This window comes from Motacilla alba, chromosome 13 (assembly GCF_015832195.1).
Source record: "Motacilla alba alba isolate MOTALB_02 chromosome 13, Motacilla_alba_V1.0_pri, whole genome shotgun sequence".
Taxonomy (NCBI): Eukaryota; Metazoa; Chordata; class Aves; order Passeriformes; family Motacillidae; genus Motacilla; species Motacilla alba.
The window spans coordinates 12662278-12677832 of NC_052028.1; the positions used below are offsets into that span (position 1 = coordinate 12662278).

General features: G+C 42.4%; 1 protein-coding gene across 2 annotated transcripts in view; it reads left to right on the top strand.

The window, feature by feature from the left end:
* GRIA1 (glutamate ionotropic receptor AMPA type subunit 1) overlaps positions 1-15555 on the top strand; it is a 120142-nt gene that overhangs the window by 69850 nt on the left and 34737 nt on the right. For both annotated transcript variants that reach the window (XM_038150012.1, XM_038150011.1), the window contains exons 6-11: positions 4139-4300; positions 5866-6033; positions 9797-9901; positions 12010-12120; positions 13482-13688; positions 14813-15183. In XM_038150012.1, coding sequence (XP_038005940.1) covers positions 4139-4300; positions 5866-6033; positions 9797-9901; positions 12010-12120; positions 13482-13688; positions 14813-15183 — 1124 coding nt within the window. The remainder of the gene's footprint in view (positions 1-4138; positions 4301-5865; positions 6034-9796; positions 9902-12009; positions 12121-13481; positions 13689-14812; positions 15184-15555) is intronic.

Sequence of the window (15555 nt, forward strand, 5' to 3'; positions counted from 1 at the left end):
CTGGTTCATTTCTGGAGGGACTTTCTTTTCAAGGCAGATCCTTTGTGGACCACTTAATCAAGATGGATTCATGAGGCCCATTTCCAGTCATCAGTCTTCCTGCATTATGCATTTCCTTTGATGATTGAGCCCACAAGCAGTGGAGAGGAATATAAATGTGTGACTTGCTGATGCCTCTCCCAGCAACCAAGGCAGCAAATGGGACAGCAAAATAACCTTTGACTGAAAACTGCTTTTACTTTAAGAACAGCATGAAGAGCAGATGCATCAAGGAAAGCACAGGGAGGATAAACCCCTTCCCAGTACTGTTTTCTATTTGAAGCCACAAAGGTCTGTAATAGCTGCCCATATTATTTCCTCACAGCAACACCCTGCTCTTAATTGCTCTGTGAGGTCCATTAATGCAGAGAGGAGCCCGTGGTAGGGGCTAAAGAGCAAGTTCCTTCCTTTGAACCCAGCCTGGCTGCTGCTGGAGCAGTGTGCTGCAGATGCTGTGAGTCAGAGCAGGCTGGAGGAGGGAGCTGCCTCAGCACATCAGCACAAAGGGAGCAGATTTTTGTGGTTTATTGTCAGCCTGCTCATTCCGTGGCATTTGGAGAGAGCCAGGCAGTTTCTAGGCATGTGCAAGGCAGGAAGGCACATCCTCTGGTCTGCTGAGTTCTTTTGTGAAGTGAGTTTAAGTCCAGGGGACAGCTGATCCTGCCGTGGGGTGGCTGATGGATGGTTTGATGGATCCCAGGGACAGCTGTGCCTGCAGGAGCCTTGTCTCTCCTGGAGCACCTACACCCTGGGCACTGGCCCTGCTGCTCTGGGTGCCTCTGGGTCCCTGCTTTTCCAGGGGGGCTGCAGTCTGAGTTCCCATATTCCTCCTCTTCCTCCCTGGAGGATTTCAGTGGTGTGCAGGGAGGAGAAGGCATGCTCAACATGCATGCTCAACAGAACATCCCAAATGCTTCAGGTGTCAAGAGCTTGAAGAAAGTCACACACAGCCAAATTCCAGGGGCTCAGCTCATTTCCCTGAACTTGCTCCACACATGACTACAAAGTGGGTTTTTCCAGTATTCCCTGGCAAATTTTAGGAACAGTTTTAAAACCATTTGATCACTCCATGGGACCACATGGAGTGCATCCTTCCAGCACTGCTCACTTCTTGCTGTGCTTGGTTGGATGACAGAGGGAAGCAGTTCTGGGCTAGTTCTTTCCCAAACTGGTTGATGCTAAACATATTACTGCAAAAGCACAGCTGCTGCCCCTTAGTCATGGGTTACAGTCTTTTCTTAGCCAAGTTTTAAGAGTTTATTTTCTGTTTCCCATGTACAGCCAGTTGAAAACGAAATAAAATATCTCTCTTTTTTTTTTCTTTTTTGCAATATGTGTCTATAGTTAGTACAAAGTGACAGATGATTGATGATTTCTTCAGTTGCAAATATTGTAATTCTCTTGTTCTCCTGTTTCCTACAAGCACTGACTGATATTCCAGGGCAGATAAGCATGTTGAATTCCTGCTGCCACTTTGTCAATAGAAGCATTTTCAAAAACCAGTCTGCATAATTCTTGATGGCTTTTTGTTTATGTGCTTGCTAGCAAGAACTCACCTGCTCTGGGAATTATTTTCTAAAATATTTGACCTCTGGATTTCCATGTTCATTGGCTCTTATGTTCTCCAGACCTGCCCTGAGCAGATTTCAGTGAGGTGATTAAAATTCCTTTGTAATTAGGAGCATTCCTATAATATCCTTGTGCTGGGGCATATGAAGGAGGGATTACAGGTGAAAACAATTATTTCACCATTGATAGCAGCCAAAATGCAAAGATGTCTTCAAGGTTAATGATGTCCTCTATGGTCCCAACTGCCTTAAATGATTGGAAAATCTTCAGAGGTCTCCACACTTTTTAAAGAACCTGAATTATGTCATTATGTCAAAAGTCAGTGGGGAAAAATTAGTACAATCTTCAGGAAGAAATAATTCCTGTCATCTATTCAGATTATGTTAAAATTTTATGCAAGATTAATCCCACTGAATATTGTTGAATATTTGCTTCAGTTTTGGAATGTTGGGGTTTTTTTGGGAAAACAGTGAAATACAGTGGTTTCAACCACTGCTGTCTCATCACTGCTGTGATAACTTTTTTTTTTTTTTTTCCTTTTTAAATCTGCATTCTGAGGGGGCTTAACACACCAGTCATCTTATTCATACTCTGCAGTGAACTTGGACTTTTCTTCATGCCTTTGTAGGTCTCCCAAAGAGGAGCTGGTTGCACAAACTTCAAGTTGCTGTGCAATAGTTTCCTTTGACAGATCTTTTTCCCCTGAGTAGCTCCCAGGAGCAAAATGTCAGTGTAATTTGGTCCCAGCCATGGATAACCAGTTGGCAACCTGTGAGGTCCCTCTTACTGAACCTTAGGAGCTCTACGTGTCAAAACCCACTTGGCCTGAAATGCATTAAGATGTCAGGGACAATTATCCTGCTGCATTTCCCATTCATTAATCACAGCTCTGGCTTTCTGAAACCCCTACGCCAGCAATTACAAACAAGATTGATGTGGGTTTAACCAGCCTTCTGAGGAGTATGCATTCACAAAATATCACTTTTTTTTTCTTTTAACCTAAATCACTGTACTTTGAAGCAAAACAAGCCATCTATTTAGAGCATCTGTACACCAGTATCCAATCCTCAGCCTTGTAAGTGGATGCCAAATTGCCTACAAAATGCTGGAAGAAAAAATGTGAAAGTCTTTAAAGTCATTTTTGAGTCACTTATGACTCCCTCAGTCTGACACTTATGTGAGAGGGCAATTTAGTCTTTTCCTGGCAAGGTCTATTCCCAAAACAGTTCCCATCTAATGGCTCGATCCTGACTTTGGAAGCTGATCAGCTAATTAGCTCCCTCAGCCTGGAGCATCATTTTGGGAGCCTGGTTGGTGTTTTCCTGGAAATGACGTAACTTGGCTTTTTCAGCTCACACCATCATGGTGAGTTGGGAACGAGCAAGGGAGAGAAACCCAGAGTCAGGCTGAGGAGGAGCCTGCAGAGAACACTCAGCAGCAGGGCAGGGGCAAGGCAGAGCTCCAAGCAGCCCTTCTGCTGCTCAGATGATGGCATTGTGACTGTCCTCCCATTCAGCTCCCCTCATGCACTGAGGCTGCTGATGGTGCCAGTGCAAATAATTGAGTGCATCTCTTGTGCTTGTGTTCCTAAAGAAAGAAGCAGCAGAGCTCAGCCTGTCCCACACACAGCAGGAGGGCACAGCCCCAGTCCCAGCACCTCTGCAAGGAGCCACAGCAAGCAGTTCTGCCCGGCAGCAGGGCTGGGATCAAAGCTGGGACACCAAGAAATCACCCCTTACTCCATATTGCAGCGTGTCTCTAATCCATATTGCAGTGTGTCTCTAGTCAAGTTTTCACCTCTGACTCAAAGGGGTGACTGATTCTGCAGTGCCACCCCGATCAATGCACACATATATTTGCACACGTGTTCATCACATGCAGAGAGCCAGAAGCAGACAAGAACAATAAGGAAATGAAAGAAGTGTATTTCATTCGTAATCTAAAGTCTAGAAAAGCACCTTCTTTTTTCCCAAATGAGCAAATTCTATAAACTGGCTTTTCTAATAGTAAGAGTCCTAAAAGGACCTGACCAGCCAGTTCCTTCCTGATCTGCTGGAAGTTCATTGTTCAGAATTTGTTTTTCCCTGTGAACTGTGATTTGAAAAGAAGTAGTGTATCCAGCAGTTACTGAGTCCATGAAAGTTAGGGCTGGGTGAACAATTCTGTACAAAATTTAGAGCGGGTTGACAAATACTTTTTAATATATTTTACAAATTTTGTTCATTTCATCCATTATTCAGGACACATTTTTCCATTACTCTGCTAGCTTTCTTGCAAGTGAGCTGTTGTTAATGTGATTATTTGTCTCCCTGGGTGGTAACTGCAGGATATGGCCAGCTCAGAGCCTGTGAGAAAAGCAAGTTCACCCCATGACTGGGGAACTGGTGCCTCTCCTGAGCTGGACATTTCCTTCCAGAGGGAAGATCTTTTTCCTGAGCTGTTTGCCATATTCATACATAGGCAGGATTCCTCTTTCCCATCTAGATGTGTCTTCTTCTGATGAGCTTTTCCTGTTTCTCTCATGTACCAGGGATTCATGGACATTGACCTGACCAAATTCAGAGAGAGTGGAGCCAATGTCACTGGCTTCCAGTTGGTGAATTACACAGATACTGTTCCTGCCAGGATCATGCAACAGTGGAGGAATAATGATGCCAGAGAGCATCCACGTGTGGACTGGAAGAGGCCAAAGGTAAGTGGTACAAAAAATCGCATTTCATTTGGTTCCATCTGGCTCAGTTCAAGTTATGCTCACCTCTTTGTGATCACACATCGCTCTTTATTCTCACTGGAGAAACTCTCAGTCTAATTATGAACATTATCTGTTCCATTTGCCTTAACATTATCTGAATTTTACTAGGCTGCAGTTACTGCCTCCTAAGAAATACAAGACTTAATGTATTCACTCGCTCTCCCAGTTTTCACCGCCTCGAAGCTAAGAGTTAAATGTCTCATAATGTTCAGTATATAAAAAACAAAAAGCCTCTTTAAGTCCTTAACCTTTGACTTGTTTACAAGACATCCAGTGATAATAAAGTCTTCCCAGATGTTCTTTTTGAGAATTTCAAATCAGTGCACACAACAGAGGGATAAAAGTATTTTAACTCCTGACACAGAAGGCCCTGAAGCTGTTGAGGGATGAGTGGAGGGAGAGGTTGTTTTCTTCTGTTTAATATTTGAAAATGAATAAATTTGCGACAAACACTCTGCAATAGAAATGTTAGCTTTGGGATTAGTTTAAGAAAGTTGAAAACAACTAAATCAGTAGGTCATCATAGAAAAAAAGAGCTAACACTAATGATTCTTGCCAAGAGTTTTTCAGTGCTTTCTGTACAAGTTTCTGCTTGAATAAACTCATCTTTTGCAGAATTTTTGCTGACTGAGATGGAGTTTTCTGGTCTCCATCCGTGACCAGAAAAAGTCCCTTGTTTCTTGATTTCATGTAGCTCACATTTACACAGTATAATGTGCTCCTTAAAACTTCAGGGCAATGCTTCTGATTAAACACAAATGCTTGGGTAACAGCTAAAGGACTTTTAGGGCTGAGTCTTCTTCAGGGAGTGAAATCAGGAGCGTCTCCTTCATTTCCCAGCTGTGAAAGCCAAAACCAACTTTTAGGAGTCAACAGGGCAGTGACAATTACAGGGAGCAGGATGCTGTTGACCTTCATAGACAGGAGGTGAGGACAGAGTGTTGCCTTTTCCTTAACCTGGAAATGAAACTCGAGATACTTTTAGTAAGGAGATAATATAAGAGTGGATTTTTATTTGAGGGCTTTCAGGGGTAGTTATGGAAAGATGTCCACAAATGCCTATCCCCCTGGGGATGAATACGTTTTTATAGGTTTTAGGGAATTAACATATTTGATAAACAGCACCAATTAGGAGGACAAGGGGTCATGTAATTTCTTCTCATGTCAAGTTTGGTTTTGGAGACCTTCCCTCAGCATTAACTGGGCTCTGTCCATAAAATGTATCTTGAAGAGTTGTTCTCAGCCTCGGTTCCCAGGAAGAACCAAGATAACACAGGGGCTTTGTACCTCGAGGGGCTTCCTGGAATTCATTTTGGTTTTTTGTCTAGGGAAAGGCTATGGAAAATTACCAGGAAAATTAGCCACTCACATTATAGGCTGCAGAGCTACAAATGCATGTGCCAAGAATACAGGGAACACATAAAATTTGAAAAAAAAGGTAAAAACCAAACGGCATCAGCGCAAGCCACCTGGAGGGTTACCCTGAGTGCCATTTCTGTTTGCAGTACACGTCGGCGCTCACCTACGACGGCGTGCGGGTGATGGCCGAGGCCTTCCAGAACCTGCGGCGGCAGCGCATCGACATCTCGCGCCGCGGCAACGCCGGCGACTGCCTGGCCAACCCCGCCGTGCCCTGGGGACAGGGCATCGACATCCAGAGAGCCCTGCAGCAGGTCGGGAACCAGCCTGGGGAGTGTGGGTGTGCTGGGGGCACGCTGGGCACGGCCTGAGGTGGGGCAGGACGGGTGGGCAGAGGCAGAAGAACCGACACGAATCCCTCAGGATGAGGAGGAGCTGATCCTTTTGGAGAAGAGAGGACTGAAAAGCTCCTGGGTGCATCCCGCAGCCTGCTTTTCCTGGTGCCATCTGATGAGTCCTTGCCTGTTCTGATTTCTGTTGTTGTTCCAAAGCCAAAATGTAATCCTGTAAAATCAAGGGTCCCTATCTTCATGTTCCCCTCCCTTAGACACAGACCTGCTCAGAGAGTATTTTCTGCAGATTATTTGACTCTCTGTGAACGCAGATTCAGTTCCAGCCTGCTAATGAATGCATGTGAATTTTGCCTTATGTGTTGGCTGTCACCAAAATGTTCTCAAAGTGCTGATTATGGCTTGTTTCATACTGTGAGGGCTCATAAAAGTCTTAAGAGCAGCCATTTAGATAGTTTATTCCTCAAATCTGATAGTCTTGCTTTTTTCCTCCTGCATAAAATTTAGATTTTTTTAATAAACAAAAATACAATGTGAAACTTACTGCAAGAGAGAAAAATAATTCACTCTTATCAAAGACTTACCAAGGTAAAATATTTTAAAATTTCATTAAATTTCAAGACTGACATTTACTTCTAGCACTTTTCTTTCTTTTCCTGACAGAAATAGATGGATTTCTTGCTAATACTGCTAGTTCAGTGTTATCCAAATATAGCTTATCCCATCTTCTTTCCTTAACTGTGAAGAAGGCAAAAAACCCCACCATTTATGTTGTTCATTTGTATAATATGTACAGTTCCTCAAGTATTTTGTTTTGATTTGGTTTTGGCTTACTGGTAAACAACAATTCCTTTAAAACCAAATCTTGCATCTGATTTGATTTTATTGCTTGGATTCAATTTGTTCCCAAGCCTGTCACTGACTTTCTGCATGACCTTGGGCAAATCACTGTCACAGCTTCTCCAAGCCCTTATAATAAAATCAGCCTCCCTGATGCATTAGGGAGATAGGTTACCTAATAAACATGAAATACTTGGAAGTCTTCTGATGAGCAATAGCTGCTCCAGCATTTTTCTTTATTGAATTTATGAGAATAAAATATCAAAATTAGACAGCTAGAAGATACATTTGTGTGTGTGTGTGTGTGTTGGAAAATCTCCTCTGAAGTTTCCTTATATCTTCATTAAAACAATTTCAAAAGTCTTAATTTTTCAGCTGGAGTGACTTTGGGGGAGGAACACAAAGATCCATTTGCAAAAGTTGCTTCTTAACAGATGAAAAATAATAATTTTAAAAAGGCTTGACCAGCTCAGTTGTGATGATCAAAATAAAAGACTGAAACAAGCAGGGCAAGAAGCCTCCTAGCAAAAAAATTAAGTATGAATTTGATAATCTTACAGCATTTAGTAATGTAGCAAGAAAGAGGCAGATGGAAATAGAATAACTTATGATAAAACTGAAGGTTTGAGTTATCCTTTCTGTAAAGACTCACAATTAAGGCAATTCTTACAGCTGTTCACAGTGTGCTTTCTCTTCACCTCCCATTTGTTAATGTCTAAAATTTTATAAGCTTTTTAAAAGCAAAAGGTTTCTCTACTTTCTTCTACTCAAACATCTGGAATTAGCTCCCAAATTGCCTTATTCCTGTTTACTGTAGGAATGAACCACAGAATCATGAAAACATTTAGGTTGGAAGATCTAAGATAGTTGAGTCCAAACATTATCCCAGCATTTCCAAGTTCACTAAACCACTAAACCAGATCCCCAGCACTGCCACATCCACACATCTTTTAAATCCATCCAGAAATGGTGACTCCACCACTTACCTCCCTGGACAGCCCATCCAATGCTTGACTACCCTTTTGGAGAAGAAATATTTTCCTAAAATCCAATCTAAACCTCCCCTGACATAACGTGAGACCATTTCCTCCTGTCCTGTTGTGCTGTCTGGGGGAATAGACTGATCCCCACCTAACAAGGATTCATGGATGGCAGGAACAAAGATGAAAAGAAATATGAAGCATTCTTCATTTTTTTTAAAAACCAGAAATCTAGCATGTTCAAGGAGAATGTATGTTTTTATTAAAGATAATTACCTTTTTTTTTCAGGAAAAGGCCCCCAAATTATTGCTTAAAACCGCAACACTAAGGTTTCAATTTTACTTTGAAATGGTTATGATAATTTTAAATAAATTCTTTTATTTATCACTATGGGGTCAGCACATCTAATAAGCAGAAAGCTAGTCCCTAACTGCTGACTAACCCTGTAAAACAGAAGGCCACAACAGCATCCCTCTGCTCCAGATGTCCCAGCAAAGAGCCACATGCCCGTCCATGTCTTACACACAGATGTGCTTAAGTGTCTCCAGTTGACTTGACTGGTGCTTAGCACTGTTGAAGTCTGTCCTCACTGTACTTTGCAGTGCATTTTTTGCATTTTGCATTGCATTTTTGTATTTTGCATTCACCTTCAGAGGATGGTGAATGGCAGAAAAGTTGTGCAGCCTCCTGCAGCATGGATCGCAGAGATCCCTTTTGCTGTTTCAATGCCACATGGATATCACAGGATTAAGATTTCATTCACTCAGATGGAAGAAATTGATGCTGTAAACCTGCCTTTTAGTGCACACAAAGATACAAAGCACAAGCACCTGTGACCTGAGCTTCAGAATCGGTCAGAACCTGAAAGAAAAACCAAAGGAGACATGAATAAAAGCAGGCTTGGGTGTGCTTAAGACAATGGTGCTTTTTCAGCACATCTATTTTTTATGGGCATGTTGTGTCTTGTGAAAAGGGAAAAGCATGTTTGTCCAAATGTCACCAGGCATACCTCTTGGTTTGAAAGAGCTTCAGAAAATGCTAGCAGATGTTCATTTTCATGACAAACCTTTGTTGTAACAGCTGGAAAACAAACACGGCTTAACCAGATTAACAACAGATTTCCTCTGTAATGATACAGCCTCATTTCTTCACCATGGGTCTTTATTCTGAGGATCTCAGGGTATTTAAAAAGGCTGTTAAATTCCTGTCCCCATTTTGCATGTGAGAAGCCTTCAGTTGCAGGGACAAGGGGTTTGTCCAAAGCAAGTGGAAAGTGATGCGAGCATTACTTCAGCTTGGCTGTGTTGTCAGCAGAGATTTACTGTTCAAAGTTTCCTATGCAAATGTCAATACTAAATTGTTAGATTTTATTATTCTGGTGCAGAGGTAATTAAATCTGCTTGATAACCTCCTCTCTATCAAAAAATAATGTCTGGGAGCTGTGGCCATGGTTTCATATTTCCTGCTGATTTACAGTTCCTGATTTGAGCTGACAAATTCTTTACTAAATCCCGACTCCAGGTCAGATTTAGAAAATACAAAACCTCACAAACTCAAGGAGTTCAGAGCTGATTTTGCTCACTGTCACATCCCAAGAGGTGATGGGCTCACGTTGGTGATCTAGCTCTTAGACTGTTCTATGTTTTAAACCACTGAGTTTTAAGAGAAAGGGTTTTTAAATGAAAGAGTCAGTTAAGAGCATGGCTGTGCCCATGGCCAGGCATGCTGTAGAGAGTGAGCCTTAGTGACGTCCCAGTTTCAGGCAGATGTGCTGCCTCCCCTGCATGGAACCGAGAGTAATGACTGCACTCAGCACCCTTCTTCCCCTCCCCTCTCACTGCTGCTGAATCACCACTGCATGAGAAGCTGACCAATTTGCTGTCTTCATTGATATTTATGTATTTAGGTCCGTTTTGAAGGATTGTCTGGCAACGTTCAGTTTAACGAGAAAGGTCGCAGGACCAACTACACCCTCCACGTGATTGAGATGAAGCACGATGGGATCAGAAAGGTAAAGCAGGGAGTGACCCCACATCCTGTGTCAGGTTCCAGCCCGTGTCTGAGTGGCAGTGTGGCTGGGTCTCAACAGGGATTCCCGTTCATGAAAGTTTGTTTGTGGAGTCACAACAAGGGCATTCCCAGCTCTAGGCATGAGCAGAGCCAAGAACTAGGGAGGACTCGTGGTGTGTTGCTAAAACAAATACAGCATTTGGAAGCTGTTATCAAGGGCAACAAGGGCATCTCAGGTGTGGCAAAAATTTTCCAGGATGCTAAAACTCGGTCAGCTCACCTTTGCTATCTGCACAGTGTGTTGGTGCAGGCCCAGCTATAGGTCTGGCTTTGCCCTTCCACTTTTCCAAGGATAAACAAAGGCAGAGCCAGGCAGGAGCTGCTTGCCCCAACCATTGTAAGTGAACCCTTTATGTTGACCTAATTCTGTTCTCCTTGAAGTGACAAAAGCTGTACCACTAACCACGTCCCAATAGCTACGCAGACCTTTGTGCTCTTCTGAAGTCTTGATCCCTTTCTGTATCCCAGGCTCTTTGAAAAATCTGGCCTTATTCAGAGATGCCAAGCCCTTGAAACATGAATCCTTTTGAAAGTCTGACTCTAGGTGCTTATGTCCCACTTTAGATACCACGTATTTGAAGAACAGAGAATAACTCAGTTATTCCTTGATAAAGGAGAGTTACTACGTATTTTGGAAAGGGGCATTCTCTGCATCTCCTCAGTCCCCTGAAAGATAAAAAACTTGTTTGAAACTAAGAAAAATGTAAATAATGAAAGTTCCATATTTACAGCCCCTATCTCAAATTTATGCTTACATATGAGAGCAGCAGGTGTGAGATCAAAGCCCCCCACAGTCAAGCAAAAAAAGGCAAATTTTCTTTGACAAATAAAATAAATGTCATTTTGAAGATGTACAAAGCAGTCGTCCTCCACTGCAAAGTATTCATAAGAGGACAAAGGCAGCATCATTCCCAGTTTGGGTCTCTGAACTTCAATAAGTTGGCAGTCTGGAGAGAGTCTAGAAGAGATTAAATTGTGTGGCTGAATGTCTTGATTTTTCTATCTATTTACCATCAGAAATAATATTTGTTTGGAAGACGTGTGCATCGTTGCCATGATGTATATTGTATTTTAGATCCACCAGGTGAGAGGTGCAAAGCAAACATCCATGTCTCCACTTTTATTGCCCTAGGGCAGAGCTTTGAAAGCCCTTTCCTCACTTTCCATTTTTTTGCCAGTGCAATGAAGAGTGATTAGAAGCCTGCAGAGATTTTTTTTTTTCTCCTCAGCTGTCATGATCTCTAATCTGCCATCAGCAGGTTCCTGGTCATGGCCTGGTTAATACCTTTTCCCATTTATGATAAGAAATTCCTTTCATATGAGCAGAGCTCAGGCAGCTTCATACTTACCTGAGGTGATGGAAAACCTCTTAAAAATCAAGCCCTCCAAGTGGATAACCTTAACCATGATCTTCCTAGAGATATTTGATGGCACTCTGCTTTACCTGCAAGGAGTGATAGAGCTTCCCAAATCCCTGATTATTATTAAGCAGAATTTAACCTTAGAATTTTTTCCCTTTACAAGTGTTCAGTTTATTCATAACCCCAAACTTTTTGACACTGGTGCAGGAATGGGGGGGGGGGGGAAGTTTTTACTTGATTTTTTGTCCTGTTGTCTCAAGATGTCCCAGGAGCCAGTCCTGTATTCATGCAGGCTTTCAGCTGCAGGGTAATTTTTCATCATCCCTCTAGCACCTGAACCTGCAGCAGGCAAGATCACTATTAGAATAATTTTGGAAGCCACACAGGGAAAGTGTGAACTTTCTTCGTAGGAATGGCAATAATCACCAGAGCAATGTGATAAATGTTTTTGCATTCATACAAGCACTGTGCTACTGTAGCACATCATGCACGTTTTTATTTTCAGGCTGGAGGCACAGTGGGAGGGGGACTTTCCCTGTCCCCCTCACCAAAGGCATGAAAATTCAGGAGAGGAGATTTCTGGCTGGGTATGAACATGCAGAGAAGGCTGATCTGGCTTGGATGGCCCTGTTACTATACCTTGGTTAATATTCCAAATACATATTAATCCTGGTTTTGTATTGGGCAGATTGGTTATTGGAATGAAGATGAGAAGCTGGTCCCAATAGCTGTAGATACTCAAAGTGGCAATGAGTCTACGAGCCTGCAGAACAGGACCTACATCGTCACAACCATCCTGGTAAGTGCCATGACTGCCATCCCAGCTCTTCCTCTCCCCCATCTCCCTGATGTGCAGGATCCCTCTTCCCACTGGTGAGCCCTTCTTTGAATTATATCATTTTTATAATAGTAATAATAATAATAATAATAATAATAATAATAATAATAATAATAATAATAATAATAATCACTTACTGTTTCCTGCCAGCTCCATAAAGGTATCTGCAAATTGCTGTGGCTAATTAAATAGATATTAAAGAGCTCTCATGCTTAAGTGTAGAAAATACAAAAGATTATGACAAGATAGTAGAGGCATCAACACAGGCAAGTCAGGAACATTGTACCTGTGGTTTGTATTTATCCCACAGAATGGGGGCTGCAGTTTTGGGAAGCAGAAGCTGTTTTGTTCAGAGAGGCTGAATCATTGCTTTAAAAGCAAATCTCCACTGTAATCACGAAGGAATAATAGGTAGCCCACAATGTATGGTATCATGTATTGTGTCACTGTATACACTTACCCTGCAGAAATGTGAAATATTACTAATTTGTTTGTTGATTGCTTACTGGGGGTCTGCAGAGAAGGCACAATACCCAAACTGAGTTAAACACTTTAAGGCTCTCTCCTGTCCAGCAGAATTGATTCTCCCTGTGCCCACACAGGCAGGCATGCCTTTAAAAATTCACAGCTCAGATACATTAAATACCCCTTGCAGAGCTACACTGGAAGGTTTGTTGCCCAGATCCCACCAGCTACTCCATTCCCCTCAGGTCCATCACTGCAGGAATGGCACCATGATATTTTATGAAAATCCCTTTGCCAGGATATTTTCTCCTGAGAAGCTGAGAAGCCTCAGAGGAAAAGAAAAGCAATAATTATCTGCTGCTGTGGAATGCAACAGGTGCATCTTTGATTGGTCCATGTGAGTTGTTTCTACTTGATGACCAATCATTGGTCCAGCTGTGTCGAGGCTCTGAGCAGTCATGAGTTTTTGTTATTCATTTCTTTCTATTCTTTTCTTGCCTTCTGATGAATTCTTTCTCTCAATTCTTTAGTATAGTTTTACTATAGCATTTTTAATATAATATATATCATAAAATAAGAAATCAGCCTTTTGAAACATGAAGATTCTTATCTCTTCCCTCATCCCTGGGACCCGCGAACACAACTACACAGGAGCTGCACACAGATTCTGCGTGAATAAAAATAATATGCCACAATTAAAAAAATAATCAGACTTTGTACCTTCTAGAATAAGCCCACAGTGTGTTGGCTGTGTCCCTTGGCACAGCAACACAAAACTAGAGCTTTGCAGGGCGACCAAAAGCTAGCCTAGAGCTGGAACCAGGAGTGGGGCTCAATGCTGCTCTCCTGTGTGCCAGGAGGACCCGTACGTGATGCTCAAGAAGAACGCCAACCAGTTTGAGGGCAATGAGAGGTACGAGGGCTACTGCGTGGAGCTGGCCGCCGAGATTGCCAAGCACGTGGGCTACCACTACCGGCTGGAGATCGTGCGCGACGGCAAGTACGGAGCGCGCGACCCCGACACCAAAACCTGGAACGGCATGGTGGGAGAGCTCGTCTATGGGGTGAGTTCCCAACCTCAACGTTTAGCTCTTGGTAGCTGGGATGACCGAGTTAGAAGGAGTGCTGCCCTCTTTTCAGCCTGAGCTCTCCAGAGGACTGCAGCTCAAACAATCAGTCCAAGTAAAATGTTTTAATTTAGGGAGAGACGGCACATTCTGTGCCTATGGAAATGTCAAAACGTTTTCCTTTCCACAGTTCCAAGATTCTTTTTCTTTATATTTTTAGAAGAACAAGTATCGAAAGGTCATATTTTCCCATGGGTAGAATCTCCAAATTTTACTCTATTTTATATTTGTATGGTAATGGCAGGATGAAAGAGGAAAAAGATTTCAAACACTCAGCACATGAGTGGTGAATGGAAGGATGAGATTACTTTCTGTCCAGTCACTTTCTTTCCATCATCAGGGATGTATGCCTGCACCCTACACTTCTAAACCTGCTTTGGTGTGATAGTTCATGCTCTGTGATGTTGAGGTCATCCCTCAGACAGAGGGATGTAATTTCCTTTTCCTTACAAGGGAAATCATGCAGGGAGCATCAGTCCCCAGGTCCATGCAAGACTGTGTTGGAGTGGGGATGATCTGTCTCATGATGGTAGCTTCACTGTAAATGCTGCCAGCCATTTCAATGAATCTCCCTCTTCATTTTCAAGCTGGACTGCAAAATTAGTGGAGAGTGCATATCAGTGTTGCTGGAACATTTTTCCTCTTCTCCTGCATCAGTTATGCAATCAAAAGACAGTTCCTGATGGAAGTAAACATCCTGACATCCTTTTTCAGGAGATTGGCCTTTCCTTGCCTCTTTTGATGTCTGGATGATAAAGCTCTTTTAGAGAAAATCATCTTCATCATATTGTGACATCAGTGGATAAATCAGATGAGAAGAGCTGGGAGGCTGCAAAAAGAAAGTGCTGTGATTTCAAAACAGATCTGGTAATCAGTAGCGATAAAATGGAAATAATCCACCAATATTATGGGCTTCTCCTTTTTAACCTTCTTCCTGGAATTGGTTTTGTCTGCTTTTGCTGAGATAGAGAGGTTAAACAGAGATCAAAGGATCATACACTGCAGTTAGTAGATACATTTTATTCCCAGTGTAAAAATCTCCTTTCTGTCTCCTTTTTCAGCGGGCAGATGTGGCTGTGGCACCATTAACCATCACCCTGGTTCGAGAAGAAGTTATAGACTTTTCCAAACCATTCATGAGTTTAGGTATATCAATAATGATAAAAAAACCTCAGAAGTCCAAACCAGGAGTTTTTTCCTTTCTGGATCCTTTGGCCTACGAGATATGGATGTGCATTGTTTTTGCCTACATTGGAGTGAGCGTTGTCCTCTTCCTGGTGAGTCGCTTCAGCCCTTACGAGTGGCACACTGAGGAGTACGAGGAGGGACGGGACCAGCCAGCCAATGACCAGACAAATGAGTTTGGGATATTCAACAGCCTCTGGTTCTCCCTAGGAGCTTTCATGCAGCAAGGATGTGATATTTCTCCAAGGTGGGTTGCCTTCCCCAATGAACTTTCTTCCAGTTCTCATGGTTTAATCCTTCTGTGTGCTTTGAAGCTGAACAGGTTCTACTTTGATCTCCCTTCCTGAGCCAACGTGTAGCTTTGTGAATCTGTTACAGACTCAGAAAGGATCCAAAAGTTCTCAGGTCTCACAGCTGTGAACTTGGGACCTCAGACTTGACACCATGAAAATAGCATTTAAATTTTTCTTGGGGAGTTCTTTTGAGGGAATTTACAGAAATGATAACAAGCTTTTCTAAAGCCTCCCAATTGCAATCAAATTTTGTCAGTCATTTATTTTGTCGCTACTAGAAATAAGATGATTCTAGCATTATAGGGAAGATAAAAATTTCCAGCAAG